This window comes from Lissotriton helveticus, chromosome 11, assembly GCF_964261635.1.
Source record: "Lissotriton helveticus chromosome 11, aLisHel1.1, whole genome shotgun sequence".
Lineage (NCBI taxonomy): Eukaryota > Metazoa > Chordata > Amphibia > Caudata > Salamandridae > Lissotriton > Lissotriton helveticus.
This window is the reverse complement of record NC_136072.1, coordinates 793,697,921-793,721,546: the sequence shown is the minus strand read 5'-3', so window position 1 is coordinate 793,721,546 and position 23,626 is coordinate 793,697,921. Positions and strand designations below refer to the sequence as shown.

The 23,626-nt window shown below is 46.2% G+C and overlaps 1 protein-coding gene across 1 annotated transcript in view; it reads left to right on the top strand.

Moving 5' to 3' along the window:
- The window catches only part of LOC144791946 (poly(ADP-ribose) glycohydrolase-like), a 478,778-nt gene that overhangs the window by 419,778 nt on the left and 35,374 nt on the right, over nucleotides 1-23,626 (top strand). The window contains exon 15 of the mRNA XM_078666771.1: nucleotides 466-591. Within this exon, the coding sequence (XP_078522897.1) occupies nucleotides 466-591 (126 nt within the window). The remainder of the gene's footprint in view (nucleotides 1-465; nucleotides 592-23,626) is intronic.

Sequence of the window (23,626 nt, the reverse complement as noted above, 5' to 3'; positions counted from 1 at the left end):
AAAGTATCCATCTGAAGAAAAAGTTGCTTACTTTTGGTAACAACAATTTTCGTGGATAATACATCTTTCACAGATTCCTCACCACTGCCCTCCTCCCAAACATGTGCAAGTCTAATGTCTGCTGAAATTGTGGTTGTCAAGGCCGTGAACTGACACCAGAAAAACAGTTGGAGTCTTATATATCCCAATGTCTTCACAATCTGGATGGGCAGAGTCACATAGTGCTCTCTGGAGTTGCTGGTGAGCTGTTGCTGAAGAAAAACTCTGGCACTTGGAGGATAGACACAGACAGATGAGCCTGGAAAAATATACAATATGTACCAGCAATACAGTAACCAAAAGTAAGTAATTTTCTCTTCTTTCTCACCAACAAACACTGAACTGTTGTCACAGTCGCTGACAATGTTTGCACTTCACTGCAGAAAGATTAACATGCCATGTTTTGTTGGTCTCCGGCATCCACAGGACTTCTGCAACTTATGGCGGCTGCAGAGGCAAGAAGGGATGTGGCATACTTCACTTTTGGTGACCATGCCATGATGAGGGAGCTGCATGAGATGCATCTGTTCCTGGAGGACCATTTCACAGTTGGTAAGTTCAAGTGATCATACAGTCCTCAACTGCATGGAACTCCTATTTCATTATTTAAGTAGCTGGACAGACTAGGTCGTACATTTGATCTCAACACTGAAGCATTGTTTCTCCACATCTCCTTTTTGGGACATGTTTATGTCCAGGAGAGAAAAGTTCACCAGCTGTATCCTTTGTCTTCATGCAGGTATGGTGCAGAATTATCAATAGCACTGAGGTTAGACTGCATACGCTTGCCCTAATGCTCTGTCACTGAACATTGTGAGTCTATTATTAGTAGATAAGGTATTGCTAATGCTAAGGTAGCATCAGGCTTTAAGGTCACCTTTATGGAACGAAAATTCTTTCTTAAATCTTGTGCAATAGAAAACTGATAGAGCCAGCTATGTGTATGCACCTTGTGTGGCAGCTCACTTATTCACTTTCCCATTCATAACCTCAAATCCACTTCTATTCCATTATGTTGTTCAGCCAATATCTGGCCCATTATTCACTGCCAAGTGGAGAAAATATGGTTAATTGTATTAAACCTATAGACTAAAGGTTACGTTTTTTTTCTTATTGTGTGCCACAATACCTCATTGCATATGCAGAATATCTCTTTGTTTTGCCTAGGAAAGCTGTGCCACCCTTCCCTTTTAATTTTTTCCTAGTTATCCCAGTGTTTTCCCCACATTGAATTTGACCATTTGGAGGTCATTTGGCTGTGCTCAACATTTTATTATTAGATCTAGTCTCTCAAGGCAAGGGGTACTCCTAAATTACCACACTCAGGGTTCCAGGATGAATAACAGGGTTATCCTGAAGAACCTAAAACGTGCAGAAAACCTCAATCTGAACACCTAGGCTGTGACTACTTGCACCAGAAGCCTGCAGAAACTGATACACTCCTAACTGCATGGCATTGAACCTTAAACAAACCAGACTTTGGCTGACCAAAACGTTCTGTCTATATCCCCAAACTTGAATAAATATTGGAGACATCTTAATAACCTTTACTGTTCCTCAGACTTTCGGTTTGTAGCTGGTCCATAGCCATTAAGTCCTGCTTGCAGCTGAAAGTGGTAAGCCTGTTGAGTTCATTGGATGTCCCAGTCCTTTCCATGCCCTAGGCAGTGGAAAAAGTTGACTCTTGCTGGCCATTTTCGAGATAAGGTCCCCAAAGGTTTGCCACTGCCAGGGACCCTACTGCATCTAGCCATGTGCACGATTTTGAAGTTAGTTGGGTCGTTAGCTGGTCCTTAACAGATTGTGGAATACTGGACCCCTGGTATCTGAAGCAGGACACCAAGACCCATAGACCATTTCTAAATAGAGCTAACCATAGTAAAGTTGTAATAATGTATTTTGTTTTTGTGGCATCTGTGCCCCATGAACTGAAACTTTGTTTGGAAATACTGTTGTAAACCTAATGAAGTCTTTTGAGTTCAGATAGCAGTATCTGTATGAGTTAACATGTATGTGTTTTATTGGTTTTAGAATACGTTAAGTCCACATACATCCAAAAGGCCAGCAAGCTAATGCCTTGATGTTAAAAGGCAAAAACAAATTAACTATTACTTAGTTGAATGCCAACCTAGTAAAACCAAACCCCTGCCATACTTCCCTAACCATCGGATTGGGATCGGTTGTGGTGTCACAACCGATCATATTCTAGCTTGCTGTGTTAGCTCCTTGGGAATGAGTTTCAACTTTACTGTCCTGGTAGTTTGCTCTTTTAATATCAGTTGCAAGCGATCTGGGTTTATAAATGGGAGTACTCTAAGTTATCTATGAATTTTTAAGCTCCCTAAATTCAGAGGACTAGCACTCCAAAAAAAGAGTCCAATTCGTCTGTCCTATCTTCTAAAACTGTTGTTATTTTCTGAATTAGTAACACGTGTCATACTCTATATAGTCTCTCCCTTTATTCTAGAGGTCTAGTCGTCCCTCAGAGAGCTGTGATTGCTTGTGAGCCTGCACTTGATGCTAAGGAAATTTGTTTAGCCCTACAAGAGTGTAGTGGGAACGTTTGCTCATTCAGTTATCCCAACAGTGTATAGACAGGGAACCTAGGTGTAGCTATGGCAAACATTTTTAGGTCAAACCTAGGAGATGACCTTTAGAAATTGGCCTGCACTTTTCAAGCACTCGTGCTTGTGGTAGTATCCACCTTGCGGGACAAAGCAGCGGCGCGCAGGCGCCATCTGTTTCCAATTAGTGTGGCCGCGCGCGCTTGTTGACATTGCTCTACTCTCGCTCCCCTGCCTGTCTCACCCTCCCTTGTTTTTTGTTTTTTTTATGTGGTGGATTTCCCTTTGACTCACTGCCATCTAGTAGTTACTGCCATGAATAGACGCCTCTACTAACAATGTAATTGATTAAATAAGATTATCGCTTTCCTCAATGATAGAGTTGTTGTACAGTTTTAACTGTAAAAACACTGTTTTCAAGTCGGCAGGCATTCTAGAAAACCATAAAGAATTCTCCACATGTCCTGGAAAGAGTACAGAAATAGTACTGTAGGTCATGCAAAAAAAAAAAAATATATATATACAATATATTTATATACAGCTTAAACTTTTGTGGCAGCATTTTAAAGTGTGACAATTGGTCGATAAAAATATGTAGAACTTCTGGCGATAAGCAATAACATTTACACCGGATACGGTTACATTTTATTCAGTCACATGATCTATGTTATCTTTTAAGAAGGGTGCAAGGCTCAGCCATCGTTCAACACGGATGAAACCAAGGGCCCAAAACCAATGCAGAATATAACGGGTCCTTCCTATTAGGTGAAGACCAGTTATCTCAGCTTAGCTACAGGAGACCAGTGGAGCCGGTAGAGAAATAGGTTTATTTTTCTTGTTTATTTCTTTATAGCAATGAATCGCCCAAACAGCCAAGAAAAGTAGGCGATAAAAATAAAGGTTCTACCATGGTTTAGTTCCTCTCACAGGGTCTGTAGCTTCTAAGCACCAGGCAAGTAAGCTGGCCTCAGTCTGGCTCACCTTTAACATTGATTCTTTTGGGAGTTTAAAACAGTTTGGGGACTGATAGTGCCTGGGGATTCGGACTCCGCTTCACATGGATGTGCTAAAGTGAGAATAGTGACGAGGTGTTGGTTAACGTACATTAATTACACAGCACTCTTATGGCCGGTTCTCAAGTGCTGCAGGGCAGTCGCTCCCACAGAAATAGTTAAATGAAGAGCTGTATATGTTGGCTCGTGCTGCAGCTCCAACTGACGGAGGGCAGCTGCTGCGTAAGGGAGGAGTGAGACAGCCTCAGCCTTTGCCGAGAAGTACAGTGGACGTGTTAGATCTTGGAGCACACAGCTTTCCAAACTTTTCATGTTGGTGACACACTTTTTGGCGATTAACAAACAAAGCGGTTCTGTTGGGTAGCAAGAAAATTTCTTTGGAAAAGGCTTAGAACAGCTCAAAAGACAAGCAACAAGCACACAATCTCTGATATACAAAGTTTTTATATATATTAAAAACCGAACAAAGGACAATATCCAGAAATTAATTCATTTCCTTACATTCCTAGTAATTGCATAGACTTTGTGAAAAGGTGACAATGGTGATTAAAGTGACAAGTGTGATGTATACAGTGACACTTATATACACAACAATTATTTACAAGGGGCGGTGTGGGGTTGGATTGGAGAGGAAGGGGGAAAAAACGAGGTATTTTTTGTCGTTTAAGAGGCCAGTTTTTTCAAGTAGCCTCTTAAACGACAAAAAATACCTCGTTTTTTCCCCCTTCCTCTCCAATCCAACCCCACACCGCCCCTTGTAAATAATTGTTGTGTATATAAGTGTCACTGTATACATCACACTTGTCACTTTAATCACCATTGTCACCTTTTCACAAAGTCTATGCAATTACTAGGAATGTAAGGAAATGAATTAATTTCTGGATATTGTCCTTTGTTCGGTTTTTAATATATATAAAAACTTTGTACATCAGAGATTGTGTGCTTGTTGCTTGTCTTTTGAGCTGTTCTAAGCCTTTTCCAAAGAAATTTTCTTGCTACCCAACAGAACCGCTTTGTTTGTTAATCGCCTATACCCAGGTTCTGAGGGACACAGGGTTACCCCCTTTTTATAAATCACACTTTTTGGCGATGCATCATTTTTGGGACACAGTAAGGCAGTGTAGCGAGTGAGCCCGAACCACCTAAGTGGGGTTCGGGGGGGTTCTATGCCCGCAAGAAAAGTTTGGAAAAAAAAGTGGGCTATTGGTGCATTTTCTTTTTAAAAACCCTCTTTATTTGCAGATTACATAGAACAAGGACGGTCATTACATTTGTAGGTTCGAGTCAGTAACGTGCACCAGAAAAATATATTCATAATACGTTACACAGCATCAGGCAAATCGGCTTTTGGAGAATAACAGTTTCAATCTACAGTCTCCACGCCGGAACGGCGAGTCTGAGGAGGCTCACAGATGTTACCTCTGAATTCGTTCCAGCATGACCACACCTCCCCCCATTTTTTAGGGCACCCTCGCGCCATATATACAGTCTTTTCTTGCAGCATGCACCAGTCCATGTCTTTTTTCCATTCAGTTAGCTTTGGCGGAATGGGAGCACCCCATAATCGCGCGATGTTCCTTTTTGCCACCACTTGCCCCAGCATAACCCAGAGCTTCCCTTTCGCTGGCAGGTCTGTTGGCTCCCAGATGTTCAAGCGGCATCTCTTAGCCTCTGGTCGTAGTTCTACCCCCCATACTTCTTGCATGCAGTGTACCACACGTCTCCAGTACCTTCACACCATTGGGCAGTCCCATATTATATGAAAGAAATAGCCCGTCTCACCGCAGCCCCTCCTGCAAAGCCCTTCCCCCCTTCTTCCCATTAACTGTAGCCTAGTGCAGGCGAGATAAACCCTGTGTAGTATTTTGAGTTGAATGAGCCTAAGTCTAGACGAAATTGCCACCTCCTTAGGGGAGGCCAGCGCGCTTATCCATTCCTCTTCGTCAATCTCAAGCCCATCTGCTTCCCACCTCCCCTTAAGTGACAGGAGTAAGTCAGGGGGATTGTTTATCAGTTTTTTTATATGTGAGGGAGATGGCGTGTTCTGGCATGTGCCCATCCAGCAGTCTGTCCTCGAGTGGAGAGGCTTGTGAGGGTGTGGTCCCTGGCGGTATGTTAGTCTGGAGGGAGTGTCTGACTTGCATATACCTGAAGTACTCAGTTTGTGCTAGTTCGTACGTTTCCTGCAGGTAGGTGAAGGATCTGACCCTTTTGGGACCCCATAAATCTTTAATTTGGGAGATACCGATAAGGTCCCAGTTCCGGAAACCCTTTGTTCGTCCCAAGTTGCCCAATTTTTCGGATGCCCATAATGGAGTGGCCATGGTGAGAGTATTGGACCAACCGCGTTTCCGCTGTGCCATGTGCCATATTTGCACCAAGTGTTTTGTTGGTCCTGTGAGCAGGTATTTACCGGGTCTAGAATAGAGTGCTGCTTCATAGTTACCCCCGGGGAGTAGCCATCTGTCCATCCCATAACCTGGGTCGTTTCAGTCGCTGTATGTTCCTTGGTTAATCGCAGAGAGGTGCGCGGCCCAATAGTACTTGCGGATATCCGGGAGAGCTATCCCTCCATCGTACCATCCCAATGTAAGTTTTTGTAGTGCTATTCTAGGCGTGCCTGACCAGAGGAGGTCACGCTGTGCCGCTTCTACGGCTACAAAGTAAGAGTTCGGTACCCGGTCCGGATAGTTCTGAGGGGCGTAGATGAACCTCGGCAGGGCCATCATTTTAAAAAGGGCCGCGCGGCCCAGCAGGGATAGTTTTTGCCAAGTGTTGGAGTCACGTTGGACCCGCCTAAGGGGTGGTAGTAGATTTCTTTCGTACATCTTAGCCTTGTCTGTGGAGACAAAGACTCCCAGGTATTTGAAACCGTCCCCCGCCACAGTGATTAGGCAAGTACTGGGAAGCCCGGGGGGGGCTACCATTGAGGACATAGAGGAGAGATTTGCTCCAATTGATCCGGAACCCGGAATTCTTCCCGAAACTCGTAAATATATCAAGGGTCGCCGTGATGGACCTCCGGGGTCTTGATAGGCAGAGGAGGATGTCATCAGCATATAGGGAGGTCTTGTCCTCCCAGCTATCCGCCCACCGTATCCCTTTAAGATATACGTCCATCCTGATCCATGCAGCAAGTGGTTCAAGGGAGAGTGCAAACAGGAGGGGGGAGAGCGGACAGCCCTGCCTGGTCCCCCTCTCCAGAGCAAAAACCTCAGAGACCTTGTTGTTAACTACCACTTGGGCTAGTGGCTCCGTGTAGAGGAGACGGACCCATGCTATGAAGTTCGGGCCGAAGCCCTGTTTACGGAGCACCGCCATCATGTATGGCAACTCTAGGGTGTCAAATGCCATGGTGGCATCAAGTGAAACCACCACCGCATCTTCTTGTAAAGTGTGGCAGCTCCCTAGCACACCATTGAGGCGACGAAGGTTGAGCGCCGTGTTTCGATGGGGCATGAAGCCCGATTGGTCTGGGTGGACCAAAGTGGGTAAGACCGATTGAAGCCTACTGGCGAGAGTTTTGGCTAATATTTTTGGCTCTGCGTTAAGCAGTGAAATAGGTCTGTACGATGAGCTGGACTCTCTCGGTTTCCCTTCTTTTGGTATAGCCACAATAGTGGCTAGGCGTTGGTCTCACGGCAGGGATCCTGCCGCTTTGCTATCTTCAAACATGTGCTTAAGGTGTAGACTAAGGGCTTCCGGTTTTAGCTTGTAAAGCTCAATTGGGAGACCGTTCGGTCCAAGAGCTTTACCTGGGCGAAGGTCTTTGATTGCACGCTCCAATTCAGCTATGTAGAGTGGAACCTCCAGGGCGTCCCGATCAACGTCTGATAGGCATGACATCCGAATGTCTGCCAATAAGGCTACAGAGTCTTCTTCCGGGCGGTCTGACCCCTTACTATAAACCTGCTGGAAATGCCGCGCAAATTCCGCGGCATTCTCACGGGGTTCCGTCACCACAGCCCCCGAAGCACTCTGTATTTCGGGTACAACTTTATTCACCTGTTGTTTTTTTATCAAGCCATGCGATAAGTTTGCCAGCTTTGTCGCCTTGATCATAGATCCTGCCTGTCTTATCTCTAGCCACGGTTTTAGCCGCCTCCGTCACCAGCTCCCTATATTCCGCTGTTTTAAGGTGCAACTGATGTTGCGTCCCTGGTTCCCGGTCAGAGCGTGCAGCCTCTTCCAGCGCCCTTAGGTCTGTTTCAACGGAATTAATCTGCGCCTCCCTGTCTTTGCGGCGGCCAGCGATTGCCGACAGGGCCTCTCCCCTAAGCACAGTTTTAAAAGCCTCCCACAGTGTTACAGAGGAGCTCACCGACCCGACATTTTGTTCGAAGTATCGAGTTATAGAGAGGGTCAGCGTTTTCCTGAGCTCCTCATTTTTGAGATACCAGGCATTTATTGGCGTTATGCAGCCCTCTCGTCTAGTCCCGACCGTAATGTGTGCCCAGGCTGGTGAGTGGTCGGAGATACCCCGAGCTAGGTGTGTGACGTCTCGTATGACTGTATCTTGCTGTAGTGGAGTTAGGATATAGTCCAAGCGGGAGAAGGAGTGGTGCGGGCCGGAGAAGAACGTGAAGTGCTTGTCAGTGGGGTGCGTCAATTGCCACACGTCTGTCAACCCAAAGGCCTCTAAGAAGTCAGCCAGCCATTTTTACCCTTGCGGTGTGTCTCTGGGTGGGTGTCTGTCTAAGGTTCCCAAGACCACTGCGTTGAAGTCTCCCCCGATGATCAGCTGACCGTCAGGGAGGGAGAGTAGGAGTTTGCCCAGGTCCGTGTAGGATTGGGTTTGAAGACCAGGTGGGATATAAGTGGAAAGCAGATTTAACCTGCGACCCTCCCCGACAATGCTGCAAAGCGGCCCTGTGGGTCTGACTCTGTGTGGTCAATGAGGAGGGGCAGGGAACGGCGTAGCAGGATTCCCACGCCTCTGGAGCCAGATGTGAAGCCGGAGTGAACCGCCAGAGTGTATCCCCATCTATTGAGGGCCTGGCACGTGTTACCCATCAAATGAGTTTCTTGCAACAATACTGCATCGGGGAGGTGGCGTTTAACAAATTGTAAGACAATAGTCCGTTTGAGCCTGTCACCCAGCCCGTTAACATTCCAGCTAAGGACCTTAAGACTCTTATCCCATCTCCTAGCCATATCCGTTACTGTGTGAGAAGACATCTCCGTGCATTCTGGTGCATCCCTCGACTCTGTTCAACGTATCAATGTGTGACCGTAAAAACCTCCCGTCCCGCCCCCCTCCCCGGCATTCCCAAACAGTGCAAAGAGAGATTGTTACACATTTCAATGGAAACTCAGTCTGATCCCCTATAGCTAACCCTAGTCCAACGTGACTCTCTCCCTTCTCCCAACCGTTCCCCACCCTCCCTGCCCCCTGCTCCTTGGGTTTAAAACTACCCACCACCCCAATTAGCAGAGCGCCTTTCGCCCAAGCCCCCCGGGAGTGGGTAAGAACCGTCCCCCTCCCGCAAAAAGAACTCTTGTCGGGGAAGCGGGAGCCGGCTCCAACTCCAGCCGCCACGCCAACTTTGCCCCCATGGATCGGCATGTCCCTGAAGCGGAGCAGTCAAGGCACCTTTGGGCTGTCAGCTAAACAGACAATAGATACAACAGTGGCTCCCATCGGGAGCTGCATTTGTCAACCCCCAGCATTAAGTATACATTACAGTTCAGCAGGGTTCCTGACTCGTGCCAGCCGCCGTCACCGTGCTGTATTGTCTCGAGGGCTGGCTGATCTGGAGCGCCATGAGTGCTGGCTCTGTTCGTCCACCTCCAGTCTCTCTGCAGCGGAGCCTGGTGATGTGTTGCCATTCTCCCTCCAGGAGCCACGGTCTCGTCGCTGTTGCTCTGGTGGGCCCTCTCTGTCAAGCCAGTTTTGGACTTCCGCAGGTGTCGTGAAGAACAGGGATTTGCCACCCGCAATAACTTTCAATTTTGCTGGGAAGAACATCATGTACTTGATGCCTCTCTCGTGGAGGGCTGCCTTTACCCCAGCAAATGACCGCCGCTCCTGTTGGACGTGGAGCGTGAAGTCAGGGAAAAACCGGATCGACGCTCCCTCGTATTGTAGATCGCCCTTCTGCCTTGCCGCCTGAAGGATGGCGTCCCGGTCTCTATAGTTCAGGATTTTCGCAATGATGGTCCTTGGTGGGGCTCCAGGTTTTGGCCTCGGGATCGGAGCGCGATGTGCTCGTTCGATCGTAAAAATCTTGGACAGGCGCTTCGGCTGGAGGTGGGTTAGAATGATGTCTTCAAGGAACAACTCAACGCTAGGCCCTTCCGTTCCTTCCGGTACTCCCACCACTCGTATATTGCTTCGTCTGGCCCTCCCTTCCTGATCTTCGAGCTTGAGGGCCATCTGGCGGTGTTGATGCACCAAATCGTTTATGCGGCCTTCTAGTGTTTTTGAGGCAGCTTTGAGCGTAGTGATTTCCGATTCATTGACTTTAGACCTTTCAGTGGTTTTGTCCAGGTCTGTACGGAGCAAGTTCATTTCAATCGAGATTTTGTCCATTTTTGTTTCAAGGCTGGCTCCCATGACCTGGATCGCCGTCATTATCGATTTTAGCGATGGCTCCTTTTGGGCTGTTTGGTCATCGACAGTGGTACCCGCCTGTACCTGTCCCAGAGACACCGCATACTTGTCAAGTTTGTTAGTTTGAGGAGTAGTACCTCCTTTTGGCCTCATATTGCAGGGTTGCAGTCTGTGTGCGGGTTCCCTCGCACGCTGGCAAAGTAGTCCTGTGTCTCAGTGGCGCCGCTTGCCCCGTCTGGGCTGACCGCAGGCCCCAAATATGTCGTCTGACCCCACACGAGCTAAAAAGTTCCGGGTGATATCCTGCGGTGTCGTCCCTCGTTGAAGTGAGTCCCCGGTGCAGGGCCTAGGATATTGCGGAAGTGTTGACAATGGGGGGACTATGTACTGTTCCGCCACCGGCACCAAGCACGCCGGCCAGCAGTGCATCAGGGCAAATGAGGGTATTATGGGCTCCTGTTCCCGCCCAGGCGCACTTCTGGGATCTATCAGCACTGCCTCACCGTGCCGCAAAAAGTGGTGTATGGTCTAGGGTCCCCTTTAATTGGTGCATCGATCACAGCCACGCTCCCTCGGGTCGCCGCCAGAGGGACTGTCCGCCTCCAAAGTTGAACACGTTTTCCGCCCGCTAGCCGGCCCCGGGGCCCCCAACAGGCGGCCCCGCCGATTATCCAATCCCGCCCAGGTCTCCGGTGAAGGCAGTAATTAGTATCGGCGGCACCAGGCCCGTCTCAAAATGGTGGTGCCAGCGGTTGTCTCGCGGCTCTGTGCCCCGGGGGGACCGGGCGCTCCTCAGGGAGGCCGATCGTACTCTTCTGATAGTAGATGGTGTGCGCGGCGAGACTTTCTTTTTCACTCACCGGGGACGGTGCTGCGCCAGAGGGTCCTGTTTCCGTTTGCTTTTTCCGCCCCTACTGTCCCGGCCAGACCTCGAGCCGGGGCCTCTCGTGATGAGTCTTGCGGCCGCAGGGCTCTGTTTCTCGCAGTCTGTCGCAGCCGCAGGTGTTGGGCGGCCGGTGAACCGTTCTGCGCCACGTAGGAGCTTGTGTGACACCGCAATCGGCAGCGCTCCTCCCCAGGGTTCTGGGGCACTCAGGCAGAAGTGTCTCGGATCGTATACTGTGCGGATGGCGCCAGGGACAAAGTTGGTCTCGGCGGAGCTAAGCAACTAGGCGGCCATCTTCGTTGGCGCCTGCCCATGCCCCCCCATTGGTGCATTTTCAAGCAAATTTGAGAAAGCAGGAAGGTTACTATAGCAATTGCGAATCTGTTCTAACAAAGACAGTGACTGGCAAAACTGGGTCTAAGGTTAGGGTAGTGCCCGAAGCAAGAATATAATCATGCACGCATTGACACATGCCCCAGAGATTTAGGGAACAAAAGGGGCGGGTGTACGCACTGCCAACCCTTTCAACCATGTACATAGTCCGCCTGCTGCTGAACGAGCGTAGCAAGTGAACCCGAACTGCCGAAGGGGGGGTTCTCCCCCCAGAGAAAATTTTGAAAAAAAAGTGGGCAAATGGTGCATTTTCAAGCAAATTTGAGAAAGCAGCAAGGTTTATAAAGTAATTGTGAATCTGTTCTAACAAGAACAGTGACTAGCAAAACTGGGTGTAAAGTTAGGTTTATGCCTGAAGCAAGAATATAGTCATGCACACATTGACACACGCCCCAGTGATTTAAGGAACAAAAGGGGCGGGTGCACGCACTGCCAACCCTTCCAACCATGCACAAAGTCCGCCTGCTGCCTTACTGAATATGAGTTATACAAAAATCCGTTTAGGAAGAGGAAATTGTGAGTGGTAAAACAATCATGCAACTTATCAGCTGGTCTCTGCGCATTGAACTCAGATGGGACCGCTCTCCGAAGCGCGTCAAAAGCCAACAACAATAGTAAATGCAAAAAATGTAATTCCATCTTTCTGCCTTTATGCATTGCAAGCTACTGAAGAACCCACCAACAGCAAATGTAGGTTGTGTGGAATATGTTCATGACCTTCTGACCTAGAATTCACAAATTTAAAATCGGGCAGACTGGAAAGAAAAAGAGAATTTACGCCTTAAATATAGCGCTACATTTTGCATGTGGCAGTTTCTAAGTCCTGTAATTTACAGGCAAAATAGTTACCAATGTTTTGGAAGTATGGAAGGGTGAGTCAATCTTGCTGTAAATCTGACTGATGTTTTCAGTCACAGAAAGACACTGCACCAAGAATATCCTGAAAACCTGACTTAACCCCAAGTTCCTAGTGAGATTTCTCAGAGAATCAGGATAAAGTGCTATGAATTATCCTGATTAACCATGGACCATTCTCTTGTGGGAAACCTGTAACAAAGTCCAGTGAGTGGCAGAGTAACACGACTAAGCAGCATTATGTAGAGTTAAATACCACATTCTTCAAAAGTCATGACGAATCTTTGCAATAAAAAGTCTTATTCTGTGATGTAATTTTCTCTTTTAGGCATTGTAATGTAATATAGGCACATTACATCCCTCTTGTTCCTAAATATAGGGAAGCAAAGAGGTCTTGCAGCGTCAATTCAAAGAAACGTCTGGAACCTTGTATTACGCATAGCTGACTGTTCCACTGCAGGTACTGATCTACAGAAAACACAACACACGAACTGCAGAAAATGTTTTTCAGCTCTCGCTCTTTCTCACAGGCGGGCCTTGGCTATATGTTCCCACCATCACTGATCTTCCAGTAAGAGCACCAATCACAAGCAAGGAGTTGAAGCAGCCACTCTTTTCACACTTTACCCTCCAACCACTTCAGGGTCTCTTGAGCTTAGTTTCCCAGTGATGGTTTAGTCAGACATAGCCACTGTCAATGTACATTAGGATCACTATGTCCCCATTTTTTATAGTTATACGGGAAGAGAATGTGGCCTAACAACTAGGGCGGTCGACCTCGGAGCTGGGTAAGGTAATACTTTATTGTACAGTTAATAAAAACCATTACAAACCAACATCAATAAAAAACGGGTTTGTGTGTCTATAGCAGCATTGAAAATTGTATTAATACTGTGGTAGGATATAAAAAAACAACGATTAAAAGATGCTGAAACTGAAACTATTAAAAAAGCAGGCAGGAGGGAAAATTGGCCCACTGCTGAGTCACTTCTATATTATCATTGAAGAGCTTTGCATAGTTAGGCTGACCTACTTTCCCCTTCAAGAGACATTTGTTTATTGTAGTCCATAATCCGTATGGGTAACAAGATGTTCTCCTCCCGTAAGCTTATACTTTGTAGCGATGAGTCCCGGTGGTCTCCTAAGTGACAGCTGGGCCCTCATTATAATCGGAGCTGGGGAACAGGGTTCAATACGCGGCATGGGCGCTCAACTTTCTGTAATTCTGGGCAAATCACTTACTCTCCCTGTGCCTAACAAAAAAATGAATGTGTCCGTCTGGAACGTAACTGGTGCTCATGTAAAGCGCTATGATACCTTTGGGTCTAGTTTGCGCTATGTAAAACTCCACCCAAAAAAAAATATGGAGCAAGTGATGAGTCTGGGTCAAAAAGATCACAAAGGTTTGTGCATAAACTTCCCAAATCCTAACAGTAAATGTCTGAAGCGGAAAACAAATTATAAAAGTTCCTTCCAGCATGCAGGGCCCCCACACAATACTAGCAAGGGCCTACAATAGAAGATACGTTGAATGGTTCATTGCATGAGAAAAAGAGAAATGTACGAACAATGTACTATATCTCCTTAATAAAGGTCTTTACCAGTTTTCTTATTTTAAAATAAGAGGAACAATGTTAAACTAATGGCTCACAATGAACTATGGTGAATACAAGAAGTGCAAGCTGTTCCTCTGGGGTGAGTGTCCCTCACCAACTGTTTAGCGGTGGAGGGATTGGTCTGAGGGTTTAAAAATGAGGAAGTGGGATGGGGGAATCCTGCTTTTGCGGGAACTAGGGTCCTCACACACCCCGCAAGCTAGGTGTCATGCTTCATCATATGGACCTGCTCCTCGTTGAGCCGGCGCTGCAATGCTCAACGGGCACCCGCGAAGGGGCTCTTTGTCGGAGATCTTTTGTTCCTTAGCCGTATGATGAAGTGGGGGTATGTGGCCCATGGGTTGTGTAGATATAGTGTCGTGCAGTGAGTGTGTGCTAGAATTAATAGAGGTTGGATAGTCCAGATCAATAATCTTAATTTAGGCTGGTAATCCACCTCATTAAAAAGTCAATCAAATGGAGAGGCACTACCCTGGCAAGGGCTATTCAATTTTTACTGTGCTCTACTCTCTGGGTCAACATGTTTCTTGCCCTGTTGGTTCATTAGGATACCGTGGCAATTCTTCAGGACCGATTAGTGTGAAAAACCGTGAAAAAGTGTATAATATCTACACTGAATGGTGCTTCTATTAATGTGCTCCCACTCAGGAAAGACTGCATATCAAGCAACGTGTAGTGGTTGTATGAGGACCTAGGGAGACAAGAAATACAGAGAGAAGTGGACGTCAAACAGTAGGGACTATGTGGACACCAGTGACAGTAGCTCAGTATACCCATTGGTTGCGGGTGACTCAAGCTGCAATTGTATGTGTTGTATTATCTTGCCTGACTCGCCTCTCTATTGGGAGCTAGGTGCCTCAGCAAGGACGGGCACGCCGTTCGGGCACCTCTGTAGTAGGAGCCCTGTGTGTAATATAAATTAACATGACCAAGGTTTTAATCAATGAACTATAACATCTGAAATCATAAAAATTGAATTCCATCCCCTGGCGATGCTCACAAACAAAAACAAACTCACCCTAGTGACCTGGCTGTCAACCGAAGCCGTCACTTAAGAATACTCAAGAAAACATATGTTCAAGGCATATGAGCTGCAGATCGTACACTTTTGCAATAGATCGCCACCTGGTGTTGGGCTCGGATGATTGCAGGTTGTTGTCTTCTTGGAAGAAGTCTTTGTAGTCACGAGATAGGCGACTTCTCCCTTGGACAATACTGCGCATGGTCATCGACTCCATCCTCAGATTGTTTTATTCCGCCACTGGGTTCGGATGAAAGTTTTCCGCTCCGGCTAGAAAAGACTTTTCCAGCAACTTCGCAGCGAAAAAACTTTGTAAAACTTTATCGACATCGAATAGAATACTTTCGACACCATCAGCCACATTCCGGTGCGTCGACGCGGGCTGTTGGGCCTATCGGCGCTGTGTGGCCTACGACTCATGGACAGAACTCCATTCAAGAGATGCCCGGTATGTCGAGCAAAATTCCCTCATAGCGACCATCACGAGGTCTGCAACCTCTGTCTGTCACCGGAACACGACGAGTCGACCTGCACAGCTTGTGCATCCTTCTGATCGAAAAAGACCATTCGGGATCGGAGGGCACGTCGACACGAGATGAGGAGATCAGCACCAGCACCAGAGGCCATCTTCGAGGAGGAGATCGTCGAAGAAGACATCTCCGAAGGCGAAGATCCCCTCGAAGACATCTCCGACGACGAGGACCCACTCGTCGCCGAGGAAGACTCGCCTGATTTCCAGATCATATCGGAGGCAGAGGACTCAGATGACTCGATTCCATCTCGTCAACCAGTGAGTACTCTTGCCCCTGCACAACAGACACTACCCAAGCCAACGGCAACTGTCAGCACTCCGCCCACGGGGCCCAGTCGAGACTGAAATATACCCTCAGACGCCCCGCCTTCGGGCTCGGCTCCGAGGAAAACAACTACGCCTTCCGGTGCCTTGGCACCGACAAAACCACATGTGCCAATTCCACCTCTTCCATTGGCACCGAAGCACACTCATCCTTCGACACCGAAGGATTCTTTGACACCGAAGCCAAAACGCCCTTCGGTGCCCAAAGACAAAGACCCTTCGGCACCCAAACCAAAAAATGCATCGGTGCCGAAGCCGAAAACTGTACCGGATCCGCAGAAAGCTCCGGCTCCAAAACCTCCCGGTTCCAAAAATAAAGATGGAAAGCCAGAGTCCAACGCCTCAAGGCCAACGAGACCTGTCTCCACTCAAAAATCTCCAACCTCGGCACCGAAGACTCCAAGGCCTGATTCAGAGACACCCAAGTCCTCTAACAAGCCTACCAAGCCGAAACCATCTTCGGCCCCGAAAAATTTGCCACGGGACTCTGTAACGCGTCCTACAGCAAAAAACACAAAACAACCCCTATCGGCACCGAAAAAATCGACGCCGAAGAAGGTTGTAGAAGAAGAAGAACTGTTTAGACCAGATCCTAAGCAAAGGAAAGTCCATATCAATCCAAAAACTGGACATGTGGAAGCTATTCCTTACAAGAAGAGACTAGCAGACACACCACTTCTACCTGGGGTCCCTGCCAAAAAGAAGGATTGTGCAACTTCTCCAATGCACCCTTCCTCTCCTTCCCCTCCGTACATTGAACCTACAGTTTCACCTGTTCAATCTCCGGCATCATCACACCACACTGATGAGCAGTATGATCTAGGTGGGGGAAACGACATACCAGAGCCACATGCATACCCTGTAGATGAAGATGTCAATCCAGAATACCCTAGAGATGACAATATATATGGTTTCCCACCACACAATGTGCCCGACATTCCTGATCCTCAGTCTTACCCAACAAAACCTTCCCCTCCAGAAGACATTATTGGGTTTAATCATCACTTAAATAGAGCTGCCCTTTACCACGGGGTTTCAATGCACTCTGATGCCATTGATGAGGATTTTTTACTCGATACATTTGAGCAGTCACAAAGGTCTACACAAATACTACCCATGATTAAAGGAGTCATTAAACATGCTCCAGAAATATTTAAAGACCCCGTACGCTGTAGGGTGTTAAATCCAAGAATAGAAAAGAAATATAGGCCAGCACCATCTGATCCAGTCTATATTAAGGGACATCTGCCACTAGACTCTTTAGTAGTGTCTAATGCACGGAAAAGAGCTAATTCCCAGACTGCTGGTGATACGCCCCCACCTGACAAAGAATCCAAAGTCATTGATGTGTCGGGGAAACGGATTGCTGCGCAGGCTACAAATATATGGCGCATAGCAAATACACAAGCCCTGCTCTCACGATATGACAGGGCTCACTACGACCAATTAGAAAAACTCATGGAGCACCTCCCAGATCAATACAAAGATCAGGCAACAGAGCTCATACAAGCTAATGCCTCAATTAAATGTGCACTAGACGTAGCTGACACGTAGCTGACACAGCATCCAGAGCAGTCAATACTAGTATTATACTCAGACGACATGCGTGGTTACGCATTTCAGGGTTTAAAACAGAGGTACAGACTACCATCTTGAACCAGCTCTTCAATCAGAACCAATTGTTTGGGCCGGAAGTAGATAATACACTGGAAAAAATGAAAACAGACACAGCTAAGTCTATGGGTGCATTACAATCCACTCAGACTAGAAGTTCTTTTTGCCGCTCCTTTTATAGAGGAGGCTCTAAGCAAACCGGTGCAGATACAACATCATCTTTCAAGACGCACACACAGACCTCCTCTAACAAAGGCTACTTTAGAGGAGGATACAGAGGCAATAATAATAAGGGAAGAGGTAGAGGTAACAACAACAACCGCTCCTCTTCCACTCCCAAACAGTGACTTCCCTCTGTCTCCCCTACAGCATTCCACTCCTGTGGGGGGCAGATTATCACAGTTCCTACCTGTCTGGAATTCCATCACAACAGACAGGTGGGTGAGACAGATTATCCAACATGGTTACTGCCTAGAACTCACAGCAACCCCCTCAAACATACCACCCAGGCAGCGTCCAATGTCTACAGACCATATGACTCTGCTTCAACAGGAAGTTCTAGCACTTCTACAAAAGGATGCTATTCAAGTAGTTCATTTAGAGGAACAGGAGTTTACTCCCTGTACGTTCTAATCCCCAAGAAGGACGGGACACTGCGACCAATTCTCGACCTCGGGCCCCTCAACCATTACATACAATCAGATCATTTTCACATGATCACTCTGCAACAAGTACTCCCACTACTACAACAAGGCGATTTTCTTCAACACTAGACCTAAAGGACGCCTACTTTCACATTCCTATACATCCTGCTCACAGGAAGTATTTAAGGTTTGTCATACAAGGACAGCACTATCAGTTCAAAGTCCTTCCATTCGGGGGTCACAACAGCAACACGAGTTTTCACAAAGTGCTTAGCAGTAGTAGCAGCACCTCTCAGAAGACAACAGATACATGTCTTCCCTTATCTCGACGACTGGCTCATAAAAGCAAAATCATTCAGTCAATGTGTCCAACAGACAAAGCAAACAATTCAAACACTCCACGACTTAGGGTTTACCATAAACTACACCAAGTCGCACCTAGAGCCTTCGCACGTTCATCAGTATCTAGGAGCTACCATAGACACATCTACAGCTCTGGCGTATCCCAGTCCAGCCAGGATACAGAGCATTCAGACCTTAGTCTCCGTTTTTCAACACCAGCAGTCTCTCCAAGCCAGAGTGTTCATGAGACTAATAGGCATGATGGCATCTTGTATCTTCATAGTTCCACATGCAAGACTGTAAATGCGCCCACTACAAGAATGTCTAGCACAACAGTGGAATCAGGCTCAAGGTCAGCTCACAGACCTGGTGTTGGTAGACAGCCGTACATATCGCTCTCTGCAATGGTGGAACACCAAAAACTTGACAAGAGGACGGCCGTTCCTAGAGCCTGTTCCACAGGTGCGGCCGTTCCTAGAGCCTGTTCCACAGGTGGTGCTCCCGACAGACGCATCCCTCATGGGATTGGGAGCCCATCTCTTACACTATACGACACAAGACCAATGGAACAACCAACAACAAATGTTCCATATCAACCATCTAGAGCTGCTAGCAATTTTTCTAGCACTCAAGAGGTTTCAATTGCAAGTACAAAACAAAGCTGTCTTAATCCGGACGGACAATATGACCGCCATGTACTATATACAAAAACAGGGGGGGGACACTCTCTACAACTGTCCCAGCTCGCGCAGAACATTTGGAGATGGGCCATTCCTCAAAACATACACCTGACAGTAGAGCACCTTCCAGGAATTCACAATCAGATAGCAGATCTATTGAGTCGACAGTCACAACAGATTCACGAATGGGAGATACATCCACACGTTCTTCAGCCATTCTTCCAAATGTGGGGGCATCCACAGATAGATCTGTTTGCCACCAACGAGAACACAAAATGCCCAACCTTCGCCGCCAGGTTTCCACACCCAAGGTCGGAGGGGAATGCAATATGGATGAACTGGTCAGGCAGATTTGCGTACGCTTTTCCGCCTCTCCCACTCATTCCACTAGTAGTGCGCAAACTCAGACAACAGTCTCTCAAACTGATACTAGTAGCGCCCACATGGGCATGCCAGCCGTGGTTCACCACACTGCTGGATCTCTCACTAGTTCCACATCAAAAATTAAAGCTCACGCCCTCCCTGTTAACACAGAACCATGGAGAAATAAGACACCCAGAACCAAGCCAACTGAATTTGGCAATCTGGCTCCTGAAGTCTTAGAGTTTGGTTACTTAAACCTACCACCAGACTGTATGAATATAATTAAAGAGGCTATAAAACCCACTAGCAGAGCGTGTTATGCCGCTAAGTGGAAAAGATTTGCAATATATTGCAACAATAATCATATTGATCCGCTGGATGTTTCCATCCAAAATATCATTTACTACCTTCTACACCTACAAAGGTCCAATTTAGCTTATTCTTCCACACGCCTGCATCTGGCAGCTATAGCAGCCTATTTACAGAATAGATAACATCTATCTCTATTCAGAGTACCTGCTATCAAAGCTTTTATGGAAAGATTAAAACGTATAATCCCACCTAGGTTACCACCTGCTCCAGTATGGAACCTAAACGTGGTCCTTACTGTAGTGTAGTTCCTATCTTCCCAATAGGCTCTGCGCATTGGAATAATACCTACAGCAGTAAAGGCCTAGGCCAGACGTTAACTAGGTCTACTACTGTCGATACTAGACTTAAAGTTTTGGGTTTGCCAGCTTAGCTCAGAGTTCACTAGAAACTTTCTCGAATGTTCAAGGAGGAATTAACTTCCCTGATTAGACAAGAAGGGATTTAGTTTCTGACAACCATAGAACATGACAACTTTGCTCTCCCCTAATCAAGAGTCAATCTCGAGAGTCGTGTGAACAAAAGGCAAATTATTTTACTCAGTCAGTATGTGCATTCTTAGTCTCATCAGAATGTAGAGAAAAGGAAGAGACGGGCGTGTTCAATAAAAAGGTGTTATTTATTGATCAGTCTCTTTTCTCATACAAGAGAAATGGATCGATATTATTGCAATACTTATAGCTAAGTAAAGTGCATACATTAAAAGCAATAGTATAAAATAATACTGTAAAAACATTGATATGGTTTCTAAGCCATAAGATGTTTTAAAATGAATAAAATATATTATATACACATATACATTTGACTAAACGTACTCAACTGGTGTTTCTAGATACGCCTACCCCGTGTACCTGACCTAAGTCTAATACGTGGGCGGGAATAGATAGTTACAGTTTAAGTTAAGTTTGTTTTTGCCAAGTGAATAACTAAAGAATTCTCTGTGAGGGGTTATTCAGTTCTGTACCTGGAATTTAGGATGAATGAGGAATGGTATCTCTTTCTCTGGTCTCGATATTCCAGGCTGCCTGCGAGGGCTACCCGGAAACGCCGGTGCTGGATTCTCGGCAGGAGAAAGCAGCTTCTCTCAGCGCGTCAGGAAGGTGGGGCTGCTGCCAGCGGGGTCTGCTCTGCTCTTCGCTTCGGCAAGTATGGCTGCTCCGTCTCGTCACCACGCGTGTGTTTTGCATATGGCAAGATCGGTAATATTTATACCTTTAAGGTGCCGAGATTGACGTAAGGATGGACATAGATACGTCAATAAAGATGTCATACGACTTGCTCGTTAGCACATTCTTTTACTAAAGTTCTCGGTGAAATCAAAACAATGGCCGCAGGGTTTTGCCAGGTTGTCATAGGTTTGATTTGTTATGAGAACTCCGTATGCCTTATCAGGGGCTGGAGGAATATCGCTTGTCTAATTAGATCGCAAGTGTTATGACCTAATCAGATAACACGTTCCTGTGCCGTAGTGTGACTGCGTCAGATAACGGTATCTGCATCATGGGGGTTTTCTGCCTCATGGGCTGACTGCTAGTTAACTTGTTGGTTTGTTTAACTAGAATAGGGTCAGGAATAGGGGGATCGATTCAGGACCTATAGGAATACATGACACCCACTCCACGCTAACTATGGACATATTTACTAATCTAGGCATAGTATAACATAGTACAACATACTATAGAGTAGTGTGTATACCTTACCACCGCAAAATACATAAATGCATTTTGAAATTTTCAAATATACTGAAAAAAAATTGCAGACATATATATATGGTATGCACTCAAGCTGTAGAAAAATGCCAAAGTAATCGCATTTGTATACATTATTGCTTATTTGGTATATGAGAATTACACATGAAATGGTTTCTTACAGAAAAAAGTTTCGAGACCATTCCATCACAGAATAAAATATCTTTATGAACAAGCCAGCGGGCAGCTAATGTCTATAAGCTATCTAAAATTTAGAAACCTTAGTTCTCTAAGAATAGTTCTTACTTTAAGCAGAAGATAGTGTCCCGAAAAATATGCAAAAATATTTGGGGCTGCTGGAAAAACTGCTGTCCGTGAACTGGAGCGAAAATGTTCATGTGACTTTATTTTTAAAGTTGAAGGCCGAATTCAGGGAACGCCGTGTGCGAGCCTGCTCAAAAGTCTCTATTTCTGTTCGGGTGAGAACATCATATCATTTAGGCTTTCGAAACAACTGTCAACAGCTTCCTGGGAAAGTTCCACTAACTCGGAAATAGGTGTAATCATGCATTCTTGCGCATGATTGTCTCCATTGACATTCTGATTTGCATTACTGACAGAAGGTCGTACCTGTTCGATGCTGCTTTCATCTTGAACTTCACTACCCATCAATCGTAGTGGTGAAGCTTCCACGAATGCCGTCATCAGGATTGGTAGCCTTTGAGGGCAGCACAAAGCATGAACCTTGATCGGGCTCAACAATGTTTCTGCATCCATCGGCGCATCCGATTGTAGCGTCAGACAGGTGTCTAACACGCATTCTTCTCCGCATAGCAGACACCTCAATACAGGTAAAACACATCTTTGCCACATTGGTCGAAATGATAGAAACCAAGTCATGTTCAGGTCTCTAAGCCGGGAGAGTCCCAGGATTTTTGATATCCGGTCCCGGTATCCAATGGCTAGGATTGTTTCTTCCCTTGTCGCAAGAGTTTTGTCTGTGACATGGGTTGCCATAACGAAAAATAAGGACTAAGAATAGGATTCCTGCAATTAGTCCCAGGATCAGGGGAAGTCCGCCAAAAATCGAATGGACGAAATCTGGAAAAATACCCAGTATGGCTTTGAATGGTGTTCATGCCATCGAAAATACTGTCTTAAATACCTTTGAGACCCCATTGGTATCAGAAATATTTAAGATTTCATTCAGGATTTCCGCGAAATGTACGGGGGAATTAGTTGATAATAATGTATGTATCTCTGCAGTCGTCCTTGCGACTTGTAGATCATACGTTTCTTTTGATGACGAGAGCCTGGTAGGCGTCTGAAGAAGGACTGTTTTCATTCTGCTTAAAGTATCTATTCGAATAGAAGTAATTTTCAAATCGGGCCATGCCCTTGCCTCCCTGTCTGGGAAGGAGCTGGGGAACAATGTGCGTCCACAGCACTTGACCTTCGCAGTAGTAGTTACTAGATAAGGAGTCCCGGGCATAAGACTACAACATCTGCGGTCTACAATAAGAATGTAACTCCCATTATAGAGTCTTTGAAAGAATGGTTCTATTTCTGTTGCAGGTGCGCCTTGCTGGTGCCTTGCTGGTGACATGAAAGGTTGTATGAATTCCCTTCACAGGCTCCATGCAAACTAATTCCGTTACACAGAAGTGTGCCACTTAGTGACATCGCACAATTGTTGCCACCAAGAAACACTTTCTGTCCTTTATTACTGACACATGCATGTGAATAGGGCAGGTTCCATGTTGTTTTAAGGTACCCCTTTCCCAATTTCTCATACATGCCAGCCTGTATATATTTTTGGCAGTATTGAAACCTGAAGGTTGAGATTGGAATATTTATTATCCCATGTATTATCCATTCATTGACAGGTCGTTCTGACATTGTCATTGGTAATCTTTCTAGTTTTTCAATGCTCAAGATTGTATAATCAGCACCCTTTTGCGCCATACTGATTTGTCAGTAAGGTTAAAGATTTGGAATAGTGACGTTGTGTTGATTAAACGCCAAGGCACATAGCCTGAACGCAGATTTTGTAACGTCCAGCCAAGCTGTACAATAGAACGCAATTGTGACTGACCGTGTTGTAATAGCAGTAAGTCTTGCGATAATATA